The 18,594-nt window shown below is 44.5% G+C and overlaps 1 protein-coding gene across 1 annotated transcript in view; it reads left to right on the top strand.

Moving 5' to 3' along the window:
- The window catches only part of LOC141252826 (annexin A1-like), a 66,264-nt gene that overhangs the window by 12,049 nt on the left and 35,621 nt on the right, over positions 1-18,594 (top strand). Inside the window, exons 4-9 of the mRNA XM_073670587.1 lie at positions 1,048-1,142; positions 2,788-2,901; positions 3,370-3,460; positions 5,479-5,558; positions 11,562-11,618; positions 14,789-14,882. Coding sequence (XP_073526688.1) covers positions 1,048-1,142; positions 2,788-2,901; positions 3,370-3,460; positions 5,479-5,558; positions 11,562-11,618; positions 14,789-14,882 — 531 coding nt within the window. The remainder of the gene's footprint in view (positions 1-1,047; positions 1,143-2,787; positions 2,902-3,369; positions 3,461-5,478; positions 5,559-11,561; positions 11,619-14,788; positions 14,883-18,594) is intronic.

The raw sequence follows: 18,594 nt of genomic DNA on the forward strand, positions 1-18,594 counted from the left end.
AAATGCAACAATGGGCGATCAAAACATCCTATCTACCCCCAAAATGGTATCAATAAAAATGTCAGCTTGGAGCGCAAAAAATAAGCCCTCACCCGGCCCGAGATTACGAAAAATGGAGACGCTACGGATCTTGGGAAATTGCGCCTTTTTTTTTTGCAAACTTTGCATTTTTTTTTCACAACTTAAATAAACAAGAACCTGTACATGTTTGGTATCTACGTACTCGTAATGCCCTGGATAATAATAATGGCAGTTCAGTTTTAGCATTCAGTGAACATGGTAAAAAAAAACAACAACTGTGGTATGGCACTTTTTTTTTGCAATTTCACCACACTTGTTTTTTTTTCCCATTTTCCAGTACACAATATGGTAAAACCAGTGATGTTATTCAAAAGTACAACTTGTCCCACAAAAAATAAGCCCTCACACTGCCATATTGACTGAAAAATAAAAAAGTTATGGCTCTGGAAAGAAGGGGAGCAAAAAACAAAAATGCAAAAGCAGAAAATGCTCCGGTCATTAAAGGGATATTCCCATGTCCAAGATCCTATCCGAATATGTAGTAGGTGTAATAATAATAATATTAGCAAATACCTCCAATTAGAAATGTAGTATAGTTCTTCTGATTTGCTATGTCTCTTTACTCATGTGCAGACATTGCAGGACCTTAGGTATCCATGGTTACGACCGCTAGGAACTAGCTAACTAATTTTCACTATATCTGTGGTCGTAACCATGGATACCTAAGGTCCTGCAATCCCTGCATATAAGAAAAGAGAGATTGCGAATCAGAAAAACTATGCTACATTTCTAATTAGAGGTATTTTCTAATATTATTATTATTACACCTACTACAAATTTGGATAGGATCTTGGAGACCCTTTTAAGTTAATTCATTAAGTTGTTTCACTAAATGATGGCTCATATTTACAAATTGGCAGAACAATGTATTACAGTCAAAGGGTGTATATATTATGTTTACTAAGGAAGGCAGCAAGTCAAAACGTACTTTAATTGTCATCTTTGGATTTTTTTTTATTTTGAAAGGTGTCGATGAAGCAACAATAACTAACATTTTAACCAAAAGAAATAATGCCCAGCGCCAGGCTATTAAGGCAGCCTACCAGAGCTCCACTGGAAAGGTCAGTACAGTAAGATACCTCCAAAGGTCCACCTCTGTGAGAAGGGTATCTGTAGTCTACATACGATTTTCTATCAGGAGATAAAGGGAATGAAAAACCTATGTATTTTCTTGGTGACGACCACCAATCGAAAAGACTAGTTTCACAGCAATTTAGCTGGTTCTCTCAAAGAGGTTTCACTGTTATATACAGTAGCGGTAAGACTAAGAAATAATTGCATCTATCAGGGTCAGGAAAAGTAGTCCAAGTAACCATGACTGATCCACAGAGGGAAAAAAGTGAAGATACATCATAATGACAAATTAATGGTTATGTCAGTTTGTCAATTTACTCATACATTTCTAGGAGGAATGACAAGAAAAATACAATGCAGAGTTCTTAGAAAAATTGACTTGCTTTAATGGATATGTTAGTAGTCACTAAAACAGACATATCAGTAGAGCTGACGTGTCCTTCCTGATTCTGACAAATAATACCATCCAGCTACTGTATATAGCGTATGTATTTATAGATTATTGTAAAGAATGATAATTCTTTATTAGTACACGTTGCAAAAAGTTATCTTTAGAAATCTAATTTCTGCATACCATTGAAACTTGTCTGATATACAGTATTTCCTATATAAGCCACAGTAGAATATTAGTGATTTGACTTTTACTCAGGGCATCTTGGCTTAAAGTGAACCTGGCAGATGATATATGCTGCCTAATTCACGGGCAGCATGTATCAGGCACTGGCTGTATGTTCTCAGCTAGGTATGTTTGACTCTGAAACGATGCGGCGTTTCAGAGAAAAACATACTTTAAAAGCTGCCAGGGACCGAGCCGCGAAGTAGACTAGATGGACAAGCAGGTCCTCAGCAGCTTTTCCCAGCCCATTGCCCTGGATTGACGGGTCTACATACATGCGTGGACAAGACCGGTCAAGCCAGGGCAGCAGGCGGGGAGAAGCTGCTAGGGACCCCCCAGTCTGACTAGTCCCCAGTACTGCTTGGTCCCTGGCAGCTTTTATAGTATGTTTTTCTCTGATTAGCTGCATTGTTTTAGAGTCAAACATATCTGGCTGAAATGATACAACCAGTGCCTGATACATGCTGCCCGTGGATCGGGCAGCATGTATCAACTGTCAGGATCTCTTCAAAGTCAGTGCATTGCTTCATCTGCAGGTAGCTTGTCACAGGTTAAGCTAAGCAAATTCATATATGGTGGTTAGAAAAAAAGATAGCATACCAAGCAATTTATTGATTTAAATCAAGTTTTTTAACTAACAAATCAAGTCTAGTGGCTAGTCCAGTATGTGGTCCATCTGAATGACTGACAGTTAACCCTGCAATCTTACACAAGGAATGCTGTCAATAATTACAGAAAATGTCTCCTCCAATCTGGAACATTTACGGCACTTCGATAAAGGTATGCCATAAATGTCCAATAGATGTAGGTTCCATCTATCATAAGAACAAGGCAGTGGCGAACACTCCCATTGAAATGAGATGTGCCCACACATTACCACACTCGCAATTGATTTTATGGAAGCTCCCTTAGGAATGAATGGAGAAAGTCACAAATATAAACAAAAATCTGTTAAATAATGAAATATGTTATTTTGTTAAAGCTGGTATGCCATTGTTACTTTTATGTTTTTCAAGCCACTAGAGGATGCGTTGAAGAAGGCCCTTTCTGGTCACTATGAGGAGGTTGTTTTGGCTCTACTGAAAACTCCAGCTGAATTTGATGCTCAGGAACTTAAACATGCCACCAAGGTACATTACAGATTATAAAATATTAGCTATTGCTTTGGTTAAAGTGTTTTTGTTTATACAGTACAGCGGTGTAGACAATCGCATTCCCGGGGCTCACGTGAGGTTGTTATGACACTTGAGCCCGGCGCCAAATCACCGCTGGTATCACTGTCCTTGTCTTCAGATGTATAAGTAATCAAGAGTAAGTGAGGGCTGTGACTGGCCGCTCACTTCCTCTTGATTACTAATACATCTGAAGACATGGACCGAGACATCAGCTCGGATTATACACTGGGCTCACGTGTCATAACAACCTCACGTGAGCCCCGGTAACGTGAGTGTCTACACCGCTGGAACGGCACTGACATAGGAGGTGAGTATATGGGGAATGAGATGGGGTTGTCCAATTAGTGGGAAAACTCCTTTAAAACCATAAGTTGTCTAATTTTGACATTCACGTAACCAATTATATACTTTCAATGTCTAAAGGGGCTCGGAACTGATGAGGATACTCTTGTTGAAATCTTAGCATCAAGAACAAACAATGAGCTCAGAGAAATCAACAAAGTTTACAAAGCATGTAAGTATTGGAAATTATGCATTCAATCCTTAGGGTTCTTTATGATCCTTAATAATAGTTGCTATCTTGCCCAGTGTTATATCCTCCATTTTGATGAATCAATCATTTTCAAAATTCTTCATTGTGTTATGAAGAATAATGGTCCGATGGTCCCGATGTAATATTATCCCTTGAAAAATGTTTCATAAGACCACATTTTAAATCTAGGAGTAATTTTGGAGCTCTATATTGTAAAAAGAATGTTGGAAAGCTCAAGATGGTTCAAAGATGTGTTTCACTACAATGATATCGATGGTCTAATCTTCGGATAGGCTGTCAATATCATATATAGTATGATGTCAACCACAGACCCCCATATATAGTATGATGTCCACCATAGCCAGCCATGTATAGTATGATGGCCACCACAGCACCCTAAACAGTATGATATCCACCACAGCCCCCTAACCGGTATGGTCACCCCTGCCCACAGTATAATGACCTCTACAGCCCCATATTCGGTCCCCAGTATGGTCATCACAGTCCCCCCACTGTCCCTCATTTGCTGTCCCCCCCACATAGCCCCTCATTTAATGGCTCCCCCGCACAACCCTTCATTTCATGGCCCCCTGCACTGCCCCTCATTTCATGGCCCCCTGCACAGCACCTCATTCCATGCCACCCTGCACTGCCCCTCATTTCATGCCCCTTGCTCAGCCCTTGATTTCATTTTCAAATAATATATGAAAACAAAATCTTATACTCACCTAATCCAGGCTCCCCGTTCACCATCTCCTCTTCTATCCTGGACAGCAGTGGACCCTTGATGGCATGATGACATCACTACATCACACCGTCTGACATCCCCTGCGTGCTCCATCTCCTACAGGGCACAAGTTGGAAGTTGCCCGTGTCTTGCGGGAGTTCCCGGCGAAGCAGTGAGCAGATAACAGCTCCTCTGCTCCTGTTCTGGACAGCACTCATATGCAGGGAGGGAGCGACGGCCGGGACGCTGTCAGAGAGAGTGGTGAGCGGTGTCAGTAACCAACACTGCTCACCTGTGTGCCATCACTGTGCTGAATGCCTGTGGCAGGAGAAAGGTGCAGAGCGGCCACAGGCATTCAGCAATATTTTACAAAGCGCGCCCCCCTTCGGTAGGCAAGAGGTAGAGCCCTAGTTGGTGTCCTACCCTTTGTCCCGCCCTGATTAAGTGATGCACTTAGTCCATCCAAAATATTTAACCTCTAAAAGTGTTTTCAATATGTGTCTGTCTGAATATGAGCAGCCAGAACAAAATAATGCTATTGCTATAGCCTCTGATTTCTTTTAAATTCTGAGAAAATGTCTAATGAACGCCTTGTTAGAAAAAAATTCAAATTGTCAGCAGCAAAACATAGTTTCAGCGCAACAGAAACCGGGAGACAGTTACAGTATATCAATCGCACATTATGATATGGGAGGGATGTCAGTCATTCTTGTATGTTCACTAATATCACAAGTTCTATTTCATGGGCTCCAGTATTGCTGGTACAATGTAAATGAATATGAATGGTACTATTTTACGGGCACTTTGTCACTTTCTTTGGTAATTGTATGACGCTTTTCGTTTGTTCATTTATAAGCAAATGCTGTGGATTTAAGGATCTAGTCTATAAATTCAGAGGATATGGTCCAAGTCTTAAAAACAATAAAATTAGTTTCATACTACGGCTTTTCTACATGGTTTTCTACATGGTTAATTGTTGTATAGCAGCTTAATAAAAGATCTTGACTTCCATTACTGATAATTGTTTATCAGTACTTGCTTCTTTTTAAGGTCTAATTGATATAACTATGATTAGGAAACTTTCCAGATCAGCTTGCTGTTTATCATCATTATTTCAGTGACAAAATTCTCTAATCAGATGAATGCATTATGGCCGGCAACGAGGTCCTCTTTACAATAAAAATGTCATGTCTTTATAGGAAACTTTATTGTTTTATGAGCTTTTAAATGATTATCGGTATCATTGTAACAAATGTTCAACTTTATGTTACAGTATACAAGAATGATTTGGCAAAGGATTTAACCTCTGATACATCTGGAGATTTCCAAAAAGCATTGCTTGCACTTGCAAAGGTATTTGTGTATACATATTACATATACATTCACATATATATATATATATATATATATATATATATATATATATATATATATATATATATATATAGCAAGCTTTGCATAGCATACAGTATAAGGGAATATATACCCTAGATTCAGATTATGTACCTGCTGTCGGGCCTTTAGAGGGAGGTAGCCCCTCAGTGCCGAACACAATTGAGTGGAAAGAACATATGCAGGACTCTCTTTATTAGAATAAGTGCATTAATAGTAAAAAATGGGGCAGGGAAGTAGCCTGATATTCATTCAAAGTGTGTAAAGTAAGAATCTAAAACCAGACTCTTTGTCCTATTAAGAAAAACCCGGCACCATAACGGGGGGTTTCGGGGTGCTGAGAAATGTCATTTTTGTTATTGGGGGCACTTACATGCCACTGCTGCAAATGTCTTGTGCTTTTGTACATTTAAAACCCATCAATGATGTATTCACAAAAAACAAGAAAATTAGGTTAATGACTAGAAGTTCGCAAATGTATTGTCGAAAATTACTCTAAAACATATTTATTCTGCTCCGAGGTCTGGAGAAACCCCAAACCATAAAAGACGGGGGGCTAGGAAATGGTTAAAAAAAGATTATTCTTACCAGTCCTAGACTGCCCTTCAATTGTCCTAAAAATGCAGCTCCCTGATGGTTCTCTACTCGCTCCCTCCAGTCTTCAAATTGGTCTTTGGATTATCTGGTGCTGGCTTAGCCTCTAAAGGGGCACAATTCACACAATGACGTGACATGGATTGAGCCCAATGTAGCCACATGAGGCCTAGTCAGCTCCAAAATATCTGTAGATCAGAGAGATCGATTGGAGGACCTGCAAGGCGCTGAGCAACAGGAGAGATAAGCTGGAGGGTATAATATTTTTTCTATTTTTTAAAACCCCTTTTTGGCCTTCAAAAGAATCCAGGAAGACCACCATTTTGCTGGATTCACTATCATGAAAAATTTGCGTACTGGCAAATCCAAATAGTTTTGACGAATTGGTAACAAATTTTATTTGTTGTAAATTGATTCGCTCATTTTTACTAATGGCTTACTGAAAACAACTATGAAAGTAGATTTTTGGATTTTATCTCACTTAAAGGTTTTTTTTTCTGGGCTAAGTTAAATTTCTGCAGTCTCTCTATGTGACTGCAGATTGGTGAATGCTTGTAGTGTCCAATACACACAGAATTCCCCTCAATTGCCAAAATGTGCGGGTGGTCACATAACTGCCATTATGGGTTGTACATACTGTCAGTAATGTACCGACTAGGTTGTCATCCATTTCTCTAAATAGAACTGTGGGAGAAGCAGATCAGACTCTAGTCGAGTCATATAGAGTAACTGTGTAAGGAGATGGACAAGTGAGAAGACTCACACAGCTAATGCCTAACAAGTGTCCGCAAGCGAACGCCACCATCTGCTGGTCAAAGATGATAGGAAAAGGGAAAGCAGAGAGAATTGCATCAGCAGGAACTGAAGAGTGAAGTCCATGTTCCCTCGGGGAAAAGATTAGAAGAGACACTAGATCAGGTGACTGTTGTGGCGTGGTTAATAATAATAAAAAGCCCGGGAAGGCAGAGAAGGTGAGGAGTGGGCGTGTGGACCTGTAGCAGGATGGACATGTGAGCAGCGGAGTTGGCCATTACGAGAGACCAGACCTGAGTGAAGGACAGAGTAGCCCATGCGAGAGAAGGACCGAGTAACCAGATGCAAGTTAAGAACCGAGTGGCCAAATCCAGGTGACCAGAGCCAGAGATGAGGACCAGAGCTGGAAGATCCGAGCCAAATGAGCTGAACCAGGACCAAGAGAGATGACCAGGCCGCAGAAGGAAGTTTGTGTGAGCTGTAACTCCTGGTGTAAACGTACTGTACAAAGGGGACTGGGACCTTAATTCAGGAAATGGAGGCAGTCAGCGTGTTGTGTGTGCAAAGTGACTCATCGTTATGGGACTTACGACGGGGTATCGTAGACTGCCATTAGGGCCTGTGTGACGGTCTTTATTGTTTAGAGAGTGACAGAGAGACAACAGTGACAGGTCTGATAGGACTGTAATGCACTTCAGGTGGAGTTAGGCTCAAGACAGCACTGCGTGTTAATAACCTGTATAGATTCCCCGTTGTATTATAACCTGCTGCATTCCTATTGTTTGTTTTACCCTTTGATATTGGCACTAGGCACCACATATATTTGTGTTAAATAAATAATATCTCTTGGTTAAGTTACTATTGAGTCCTCATTCTCTGTGCTGCTGCATCCACGCACCTATTTACAATTGCACAAATTTAGCTCAAAATCTGAAACCCATTTTAATGAATGCTAGTGTTAAGCTAGCCTTATTCAAAAATATTAGTGTATATCTAAATAGCATTGATACATGCAGGGGCGGACACAGACTGTAGTGGGCCCCTGTGCAAGAAATTTTTGGGGGCCCCCCCTGCCCTTCATAAGGCAACAAAGTTATGTAAACATAACCCCCCCATGTGCAGCTCACACCCCCCGTGCATCTCTCATCCCCCCGTGCATCTCTCACCCCCCCGTGCATCTCTCACCCCCCCCGTGCATCTCTCACCCCCCCGTGCATCTCTCACCCCCCCGTGCATCTCTCACCCCCCCGTGCATCTCTCACCCCCCCCGTGCATCTCTCACCCCCCCCCGTGCATCTCTCACCCCCCCATGTGCATCTCTCATCCCCCCCATGTGCATCTCTCATCCCCCCCATGTGCATCTCTCATCCCCCCCATGTGCATCTCTCATCCCCCTCCCATGTGCATCTCTCATCCCCCTCCCATGTGCATCTCTCATCCCCCTCCCATGTGCATCTCTCATCCCCCTCCCATGTGCATCTCTCATCCCCCCCATGTGCATCTCTCATCCCCCCCCATGTGCATCTCTCATCCCCCCCCATGTGCATCTCTCATCCCCCCCATGTGCATCTCTCATCCCCCCCCATGTGCATCTCTCATCCCCCCCATGTGCATCTCTCATCCCCCCCCATGTGCATCTCTCATCCCCCCCCATGTGCATCTCTCATCCCCCCCATGTGCATCTCTCATCCCCCCCATGTGCATCTCTCATCCCCCCCATTTGCATCTCTCATCCATCCCATGTGCATCTCTCATCCCCCCATGTGCATCTCTCACCCCCCCATGTGCATCTCTCACCCCCCCATGTGCATCTCTCACCCCCCCATGTGCATCTCTCACCCCCCCCCCATGTGCATCTCTCATCCCCCCCACATGTGCATCTCTCATCCCCCCCACATGTGCATCTCTCATCCCCCCATGTGCATCTCTCACCCCCCCCCCATGTGCATCTCTCACCCCCCCCCCCCATGTGCATCTCTCACCCCCCCCCCCCATGTGCATCTCTGATTCCCCCCACTCCTGGTTAATTAATTGTATTTAAAAAAATAAAACTTGTTATACTTACCCCCATGCGATCCCTGCAGAATCCTGGCGCTCGTCCACGTCGCTGCCACCACGTTCTCCTGACGTTCGGCCATGTGACGGCGCCACATACATAGCCATCAGCTTTTGTTTTGGCCAAAAGATTTTTAAAGCCGCCACCACGATAAGGTAGACTCTTCTGGCCGGGCCCTACTCTAACCTATTAAAATTTTCTTAAAATATGCAATACTCTTTTTAGATATATGTTTATTTAGTTTTCTTTAAGGGAATGTGTCATATACATTTTTTTTTAAAATGACCAATAATACCACATACAGGGAATACCGCCACACCATGACCAGACCACATATTACCACAACATAGTGACCGAATAATACCACACAGAAGGGAGAAAAACTGCCACACCATGACCAGACCACATATTACCACCACATTACTAATATTACCACCACATTACTAATATTACCATAAGTGTCATTATACACGGGAGCTCTATACATGGTATGTATAATGTAAGTGTCCAGGTAATCTAGTGATCACCAGTGACATTATACACAGGAGCTCTGTATATAGTGTCAGTGTACAGGTAATACAGTGATCACCAGTGACATTATACACAGGAGCTCTGTATATAGTGTACAGGTAATACAGTGATCACCAGTGACATTATACACAGGAGCCCGGTACATAGTATATAGTGTAAGTGTACATGTAATACACTGACTCACTGGTGACGTCTCTAGGTGAAGTCCTTCAGCTACGCTTTTCTCCTTCATCCAGCACAGACCGCCATCACGTCTTCCAGCCAGGACTCATCTCTGCATAAAATAACACAGTTATCTAGAGCACATTCCCCAACTTCTACATTACGCAGCTGAATACAGACGTGCATCCACCATCAATATATGGTTAGTTATTATGCCACCTACCATTCCAAATATAAATTGTAATCCACCACGGTGCCCCCATTAACTGTAAATAGGCACTCAATATATAATTTAATTAGAACCTCTACTCTTTCCGCCAATTTGTTACCAGTTACACTCCTGCATCCGCAACGCCCCCTACTCTATGCTTCCTGCTCCCCGCATTCATTATTTACATGCACCCCCTGCCCCAATTCATTATATCATGTCCGTGCTCTCCCCACCCCATCATCATTTACTCTCCCCCACCCCACATTCATTATGTGCAGCTCATTATCCCCCTACTCCCAATTCCCCCATGTGCAGCTCATTTTCTCCCAATTCCCCCATGTGCAGCTCTCATCCCCCCCATGTGCAGCTCTCACCCCTCCATGTGCAGCTCTCAAACCCCCCCATGTGCACATCTTTCACCACCCCCCATGTGCACATCTCTCACCACCCCCCATGTGCACATCTCTCATCCCCCTCCCCCACATGTGCATCTCTCATCCCCCCACGAGCACCTCTCTCACCCCCACATGTGCACCTCTCTCATTCCCCTCCCCCACATGTGCACCTCTCTCATCCCCCTCCCCCACATGTGCATCTCCCATTCCCCCCCCACACACGTGCATCTCCCATCCCCCCCCCCACACACATGTGCATCTCCCATTTCCCCCCCACACATGTGCATCTCCCATTTCCCCCCCACACACATGTGCATCTCCCATTTCCCCCCCACACACGTGCATCTCCCATTCCCCCCCACACACATGTGCATCTCCCATTCCCCCCCACACACATGTGCATCTCCCATTCCCCCCCACACACATGTGCATCTCCCATTCCCCCCCACACACATGTGCATCTCCCATTCCCCCCCACACACATGTGCATCTCCCAATTCCCCCCCCCACACATGTGCATCTCCCAATTCCCCCCCCCACACATGTGCATCTCCCAATCCCCCCCCCACACATGTGCATCTCCCAATCCCCCCCCACACATGTGCATCTCCCAATCCCCCCCCACACATGTGCATCTCCCAATTCCCCCCCCCCCACACACACATGTGCATCTCCCAATTCCCCCCACTTCTAGTTAATTGTATTTTTAAAAAAATAAAACTTGTTATACTTACCCCCATGCGATCCCTGCAGAATCCTGGCGCTCGTCCAAATCGCTGACACCAGGTTCTCCTGACTTCCGGCCATGTGACGGCACCGTCACATGACCGGAAGTCAGGGGAATCTTGAAGGCGCTGCCACGGCAGCGCAGCACAGCGCTGAGATGTCCCGGACCCGGCGCTTAGCATGGGGCCAGGGGCCCCATGAGGCGAGAGATGCATAAGAGGGGGGCCCCCAACGGGGCTCCGAGGGGGCCCCTACCGGCCGGGCCCCATACTGGAGTCAGGGCAGTCATGCCCTGATGGCGGCCCTGCTGAGGCTGGAGGGGCCCCCTCTCCCTCGGGGCCCCCGTTCAATGAACCGGCTGCACGGGCGGTAGTTCCGCCCCTGGATACATGCAGTATTCAGAAACTGCAGTGTAAACTCCGCTTTATCTGGAATTGTTTACAAATGACTTTTATATGGCTTTATTAGACAATGTTTTTATTAGTACTTTATCCCTAGTTTAGTTATAACGGCAGTGTACAATCTGTGTATTGCAGGGGGACCGGAATGAAGATGCCCGTGTGAATGATGAGCTTGTGGACAATGATGCCAGGGTAAGTAAATCCCTCTTCACTTTTCGGTATGTCGGAGCTAATAGAATGTAGCTGTAGAAGTTACTGAGGTGACACTATTATAAATGACTTGATAGGGCGGTGAAAATCTTCATGTTACGCCCCAGGTTGTGTGGTGGTAGAAGTTACATAAAATGACTTGGCATAGTTACAATGAGGAAAGAGGTGCTTTCTTCCAAAACACAATGGAGTCAGTCCTGACTGGGTGTGTGTGAGTTAACTTGTTGCTTTTTTATTCGGTTGGTAGAAAAGCACTCTATCGAAATTCTTCAGTAAAAGTTTATCTGGCAAGTTTGGTATTGGGCTGCTTTCCTTGTTCACATCATCACTGTATCCTGGGGGAGCCCACCCCAGTACATGGTCTACACAGACATATGTAAAAGCGATCTGAAAATGCCACCCTAGATTCAGCAATACATTTATTATACATTGTACTGTAATGCATATACTGTGCTCACTACATCATACCATGTAATGACACTGCCACCTACAGGATAAACATAAAACATACAAGCCAAAATTGTAGATAGGTGTAACTTTAAATACAGTTATATGAAAAAGTTTGGGCACCCCTATTAATCTTAAGCTTAATGTTTTATAAAAATTGGTGTTTTTGCAACAGCTATTTCAGTTTGATATATGTAATAACTGTTGGACACAGTAATGTTTCTGCCTTGAAATGAGGTTTATTGTACTAACAGAAAATGTGCAATCTGCATTCAAACAAAATTTGACAGGTGCATAAGTATGGGCATCCTTATCATTTTTACTGACTTACTAAAGCACTTTTTTTGGTTTTGTAACCTCATTGAGCTTTGAACTTCATAGCCAGGTGTATGCAATCATGAGAAAAGCTACTTAAAGTGGCCACTTGCAAGTTGTTCTCCTGTTTGAATCTCCTCTGAAGAGTGTCATCATGGGCTCCTCCAAACAACTGTCAAATGATCTTAAAACAAAGATTATTCAACATAGTTGTTCAGGGGAAGGATACAAAAAGCTGTCTCAGAGATTTAACCTGTCAGTTTCCACTGTGAGGAACATAGTAAGGAAATGGAAGAACACAGGGACAGTTCTTGTTAAGGCCAGAAGTGGCAGGCCAAGAAAAACATCAGAAAGGCAGAGAAGAAGAATGGTGAGATCAGTCAAGCACAATCCTTAGACCACCTCCAGAGAGCTGCAGCATCAACTTGCTGCAGATGGTATCACTGTGCATCAGTCAACTATACAACGCACTTTGCACAAGGAGAAGCTGTATGGGAGAGTGATGCGAAATAAGCCGTTTGTGCAAGCACGCCACAAACAGAGTCGGCTGAGGTATGCAAAAGCACATTTGGAGAAGCCAATTTCTTTTTGGAAGAAGGTCCTGTGGACTGATGAAACCAAGATTGAGTTGTTTGGTCATACAAAAAGGTGTTATGCATGGCGGCAAAAAAACACAGCATTCCAAGAAAAACACTTGCTACCCACAGTAAAATTTGGTGGAGGTTCCATCATGCTTTGGGGCTGTGTGACCAATGCCGGCACCAGGAATCTTGTTAAAGTTGAGGGACGCATGGATTCCATTCAGTATCAGCAGATTCTTCACAATAATGTTCAAGAATCAGTGACAAAGTTGAAGTTATGCAGGGGATGGATCTTTCAGCAAGACAATGATCCAAAACACAGCTCCAAATCTACTCAGACATTCATGCATAGGAACAATTACAATGTTCTGGAATGGCCATCCCAGTCCCCAGACCTGAATATCATTAAACATCTGTGGGATCATTTGAAGAGGGCTGTCCATGCTCGGCGACCATCAAACTTAACTGAACTGGAATTGTTTTGTAAAGAGGAATGGTCAAAAATACCTTCATCCAGGATCCAGGAACTCATTAAAAGCTACAGGAAGCGACTAGAGGCTGTTATTTTTGCAAAAGGAGGATCTACTAAATATTAATGTCACTTTTCTGGTGAGGTGCCCATACTTATGCACCTGTCAAATTTTGTTTGAATGCAGATTGCACATTTTCTGTTAGTACAATAAACCTCATTTCAAGGCAGAAACATTACTGTGTCCAACAGTTATTACATATATCAAACTGAAATAGCTGTTGCAAAAACACCAATTTTTATAAAACATTAAGCTTAAGATTAATAGCGGTGCCCAAACTTTTTCATATAACTGTAATTTCTTAATGTTACCATTTTTATTAACGCTGTTATGCACAATACTGGTAAAAACGTACTTGTAAGTGCTGGTACTTTCTCAGACTACTGCAGCTCTGAATAATGTACAGTGTTAGATGCGATTTACACTTTCTAAGTGATGTACTGTACCAGCATTTATATGATAATGTACCCATAGAGTCTACTGGGCAAACATGCCAAACGGATATGTTGGGGATCCACAATGTACCTGTAGATTGATCGATAGATCGATATGAAACATATGCTGTGTATATAATGAAATAGCCACTCTAGACATTTGCCTGCTTGTTTCAATCAGTCCTTTCAAATGTAACCACTCAACACCGTGTGGATGTGGCCTCGCCTCTAAATATATTTTTTACATTTAGGGTATGTTCACACAGTTTTTTCAGGCAGTCAAACCTGATGTGGTTTTCAAACGGAAAAGAAGTGTTTTTTGATGCAGTTTTGGGGTCCGTGCACACAACATTTTAAATCCGACAACAGAACGGTGGTGTTTTATATCACAAAGGCCTTTTAGTAAAAAGCTTGAAATGGCAGTTTTGCTGTCATTTCCATGGCGGCTCCACTCCCGGACTATTTTTCCTGTATCTTCCATAAAGAGAGTTAGTGGCTTCCAATTGAAAACACCAGAAAAATGAACATGTTACTTCTTTTAACAGCTCCAGGATTTCCGAACCCTGAATCAGTTGAAAGTGGTATCAGAAGATGTGCACAGCAATATTAGTTGACGTTGCTGTGCATTATGTCCATTTTTTGCGGCGAGTCCGCCTGAAAAGACATCATGTGCACATACCCTGGATTTTATTTTTAGGAGGTTTTTAAATAGTTATTTTTATTACAAGATTTTAACTTGAGTGTCAAATGTCAGGCGGATTCCATGAGGAATCTGCATCAGAGAAATAACGAGACTTCTCTTTTACCTTCTTTTGAGCTATTTTTTTATCCTCTATTCTCCCAAGGCCCTGTATGACGCAGGTGAAAAGAAAAAAGGAACAGATGTTTCTGTGTTCATCAATATCCTTACAACCCGCAGTTCTCCCCACCTCCAGAAAGGTGAGTTTACTAGGGTAAACTAATCTATCTGCTAGTAGAATTTTTACATAAATAGTTAACTACAGATGAAATGGGGAAAAAAAGTTCATTCTTTTATAACACATAAAAATGAGTATTTGATGCTGTTTGCCACTAATAAGACTAGACACCTTGAAGTGTATAGTCAGTGTGTGTTCACATTTGGCATACAAGATGTAGACTTTATGCAACTTAAAATCTATTCCATACATGCTAATTGGGCTGTTTCTTCAGCAACCGCATGTATGGCACCCTGCAAAGACAGGCGTCCAAATATCTGTGAATTCTGATGGTGTGAGAAGCCAGCTCTTCAGCCATTTTTACACAAACACATGTAATTAGTGTAAGGGCTATTGTGAAGTCTGGAGGGTAGCAGCCCCTGCGAGAGAACTACTAAGCCCAGGAGAAGCAACCCTGCTCCCCTGGGATTGAGTGGTGCTGGAGATCAGGGAGACCAGCGAGTTTCTTTGCTGTGGTCATTGTCGGGACAACAGCGAAATCTAGTGTTCTGCGCGGTTCAAGAAGTGCCTAACTGCTAGACCACGTCAGTTAGGGATCAGACGAGGGATGTCTATGGAGGATCCTTAGTTGTCAGTGGTGGGAAGAGAGCTGAGGTACCTTCCTTTAAGCCTGAGATGCCGTGGATGCCATGGTCCAGGCTGAGAGGACTGACCGAATACTGACCAAATATTGATAGTGGGGTCGTGGCCTTAGTGCGAGTGTAGCGCCCCGAGGGTTCGGTCGCTACAGAGGTATTGCATCTCAACCAGATGTGCGATATCTCACTTCCAGGTAAGGATGGAGTGTGGATCAGGACCCTGACACCTGCATGCATTACACCACATTTCCGGGGGGCAGGGCGACCAATATGCTCCAAGTGGAGCACGACAGTCCCTGTCCCTGGCTGGAGTGGGGGGAGGGAACACCGAGGAAGGGTGGACCCTGTAGTGCAGGAGCAGGGAGGAAGCAGTTCCTGGGTGCACAGTTAGAGAGGTATAAAAAGGCGGGCACCATCTTAGAGTTCAGTTCAGTTCAGTCAGAGAGAAGAAGTGGCAGAGTAAGGGCCTCTGCATGGGGCTCTGCTCCGGAGGCGGGCCTAGCCTGTGAGGCCCAGCCAGCACTGAAAGAGCAAGGAGAGAGAGTTGAGAGTAAGAGGAGAAGAAAGGGAGCAGAGGCTCAGACCGAGCTCTGCTCCGCAGGCAGGCCTGAGAGAGCGGCCAGAGCCTGGAGGAAGGAGAAGGAAGGAAAAGGAGCAGAGGAGGCTCCAGGAACAAGGAACGAAGGGACCCCAGGGGTGTGGACCGGCGAGTTGCCACCGCACGCCCGAATCTACCTGCGTAGGGGGGTCAGGCCAAAGGGGGAGACCAGTCCCCGAAACTAGTGGAGGCGGGGAACTACCCTCAGCTAGAAACCGGAGGCTGTGACATTTTATGTGGCGCAGCCCCTCGCTACACCTGCTAGGAAGGCACCACATAGGGTCAGGGAAACGGCACGAACGTTTACCCGAGAAGGCCCGAGGCAGCCGGACAGAAACGTGGTCACTGGTGGGGTATGACAGGCCAGAGAAAGGACACACAAAGGGGGTCCTGTGAAACGTTTCAAAGTTATCTGGGAGTCGGCCGAGCCCCTCACCTGGTGAGCACAGTTTGACGTGGGACTTTATGACCTGCTGGAGTAACGTGGATAAAGAACTGTGAGTAAATGCCCTGGACAACATTACAGGACTCTGTGTTGTTACTGCTGCTCCCGCGCACCATCACCCCCAACATCTGCACTCGCTGCCCTGAGGCTATACTCCTCCCGTGGGGAGTTATACTACCCTCTGCTGCACCCACAACACCAGCCTCAGCGGTCTGCCCTGCAGCGGCGGTTCACTCTCACCGCAATCCACGGGTGGCGTAGTCGGACATTCAGCATATAGGCTGGCCATTTGGTTTGACCGCCCTGGGCATGGACCGGGTCGCCACCACGGAGACTACAACCCCCAGCATCACACGGAGACCCGGCTCCGGGTATCCCCTCACACACACGGCCCAGGGGGCGCGTCACAAGTATAGTGCTAAATGCAGCGGGAGTGAGGAGAGCCGCTACACATTGCAGGAAAAGAGCTGGAATCATCACACCATGAGGGGCTGTTGGCTCGAATAACTGTGAAGTGCTGTAATCATCATCATCAACTGCTCCAGTAAAAGCGAGTTTTTCTTCCTGTTGCACCTGAGGTCTGGACATTGTTTGTTGAGACAGGCTGATCTTGCATCAATTCCACAACTTTTCCCTTTTTATTCTGCTGAGGATGGCCTGCCAGCCTGCGAGACCACCGTGACAGTTTGCTGCAATTACGCCCCGGCTCGGTGGAGGCCGACCCAGACTCATGGATGTTAATGAATTCTGCTGAGATAAATGGCACATGTGTCTTCCTGCCACTTAGGATCATACCTTAAATTAATGCATATTATTACTGAAGTACATGTATTATGAAAAATGTGTTGGGTCAAGGACTTTTAGATCATATTTGCACGTCAGATTTGTGACACTGAATCTCAGAACTGAGGACAAACCTCCTCAATCATTCCCAATAGCTAGAACCTATCGCTTAGAATACTGTAAATAGCTGGGATACAGAGCTGAACTAAAACATAGTTTTCATTATGGGAAGCTGTCACATATCTCACTATAAAGGCATCCGAAAATTAAGGTACTAGCTAAAGTACTAGTTAAGATACTAGTATTTTTTGTTGAAGATCAAGTTTCACTTAAGGGGGTATTCTCTAGTTAGAAAATTTTCCTCAATCCTTGGGATAAGAGATAGCTTACCAATCGTTGTAGGTCCTACAAATTGTGGCTGGTGAAAGCTGGGCTTCTAAAGAGCCCTGGCTGAATCGTGCAGTGATCGATCATGTGCACTACTGCTCCATTCAATCTTAAAGAGAATCTGTCACCAGAAAAAATGCTATTAACCTACAGATATGGGGTTAATCTTCAGGTTAATAGCGTTATTATGCTGCCCAACGCCCGCATTTAGCTGAACACTGTTGGGAGAAAATTAACTTTATCCTTCCCAGCAGCATTCGGTATCAGTCACGGGGGTGCTGCCGGTTCAGTCACCGCGCCGCAACCGCACCCCCAGCCCTGACTCACACTGGCTGGGCATTGGGGCTGTTGTCAGTCAGTGCCGGGGACACAGTTACAGCCGCCTCTCTCTATACTCAAAGCAATGACTGAACCAGTGACAGTGCCGCCCCCGTGACTGAAGTCGGAATGCTGCGGGGCGAATAAAGTCCATTTTCTCTTTCTCCCTGCAGCGTTCGTCTAAGTGCGGGCGCCGGGCAGGATAATACCACTATTAACCTGTAGATTAACTCCATATATGCAGGTTAATAGCATTTTTTTCTGGTGACAGGTTCCTTTAATTTCCTGAGATAGGTGAGCACTGTGCTCTCCTGGCCTTCAGCACTCCCATTAGGATGAAGCAGGAATGTACATGATTAACCACCACTCCATTTAGCCTGGAAGAGCCCTGATTCTCAGGACCACTGGTGAGGCCACAGCGGTCAGACCCAGTGATTAGAAAGTTATCATCTATCTGGTGTATAGGGGATAACTTTCAAACTTGAGAATAGCCTTTAAAACTGAATAACTGTATTGCTATATGTCACTTTTATGCAATATTATACTCTACAGAGAGGCCAGATTG

The sequence above is a fragment of the Phyllobates terribilis genome, unplaced genomic scaffold (assembly GCF_046119375.1).
Source record: "Phyllobates terribilis strain yellow unplaced genomic scaffold, ASM4611937v1 Scaffold_1__5_contigs__length_1240528914, whole genome shotgun sequence".
NCBI lineage: Eukaryota > Metazoa > Chordata > Amphibia > Anura > Dendrobatidae > Phyllobates > Phyllobates terribilis.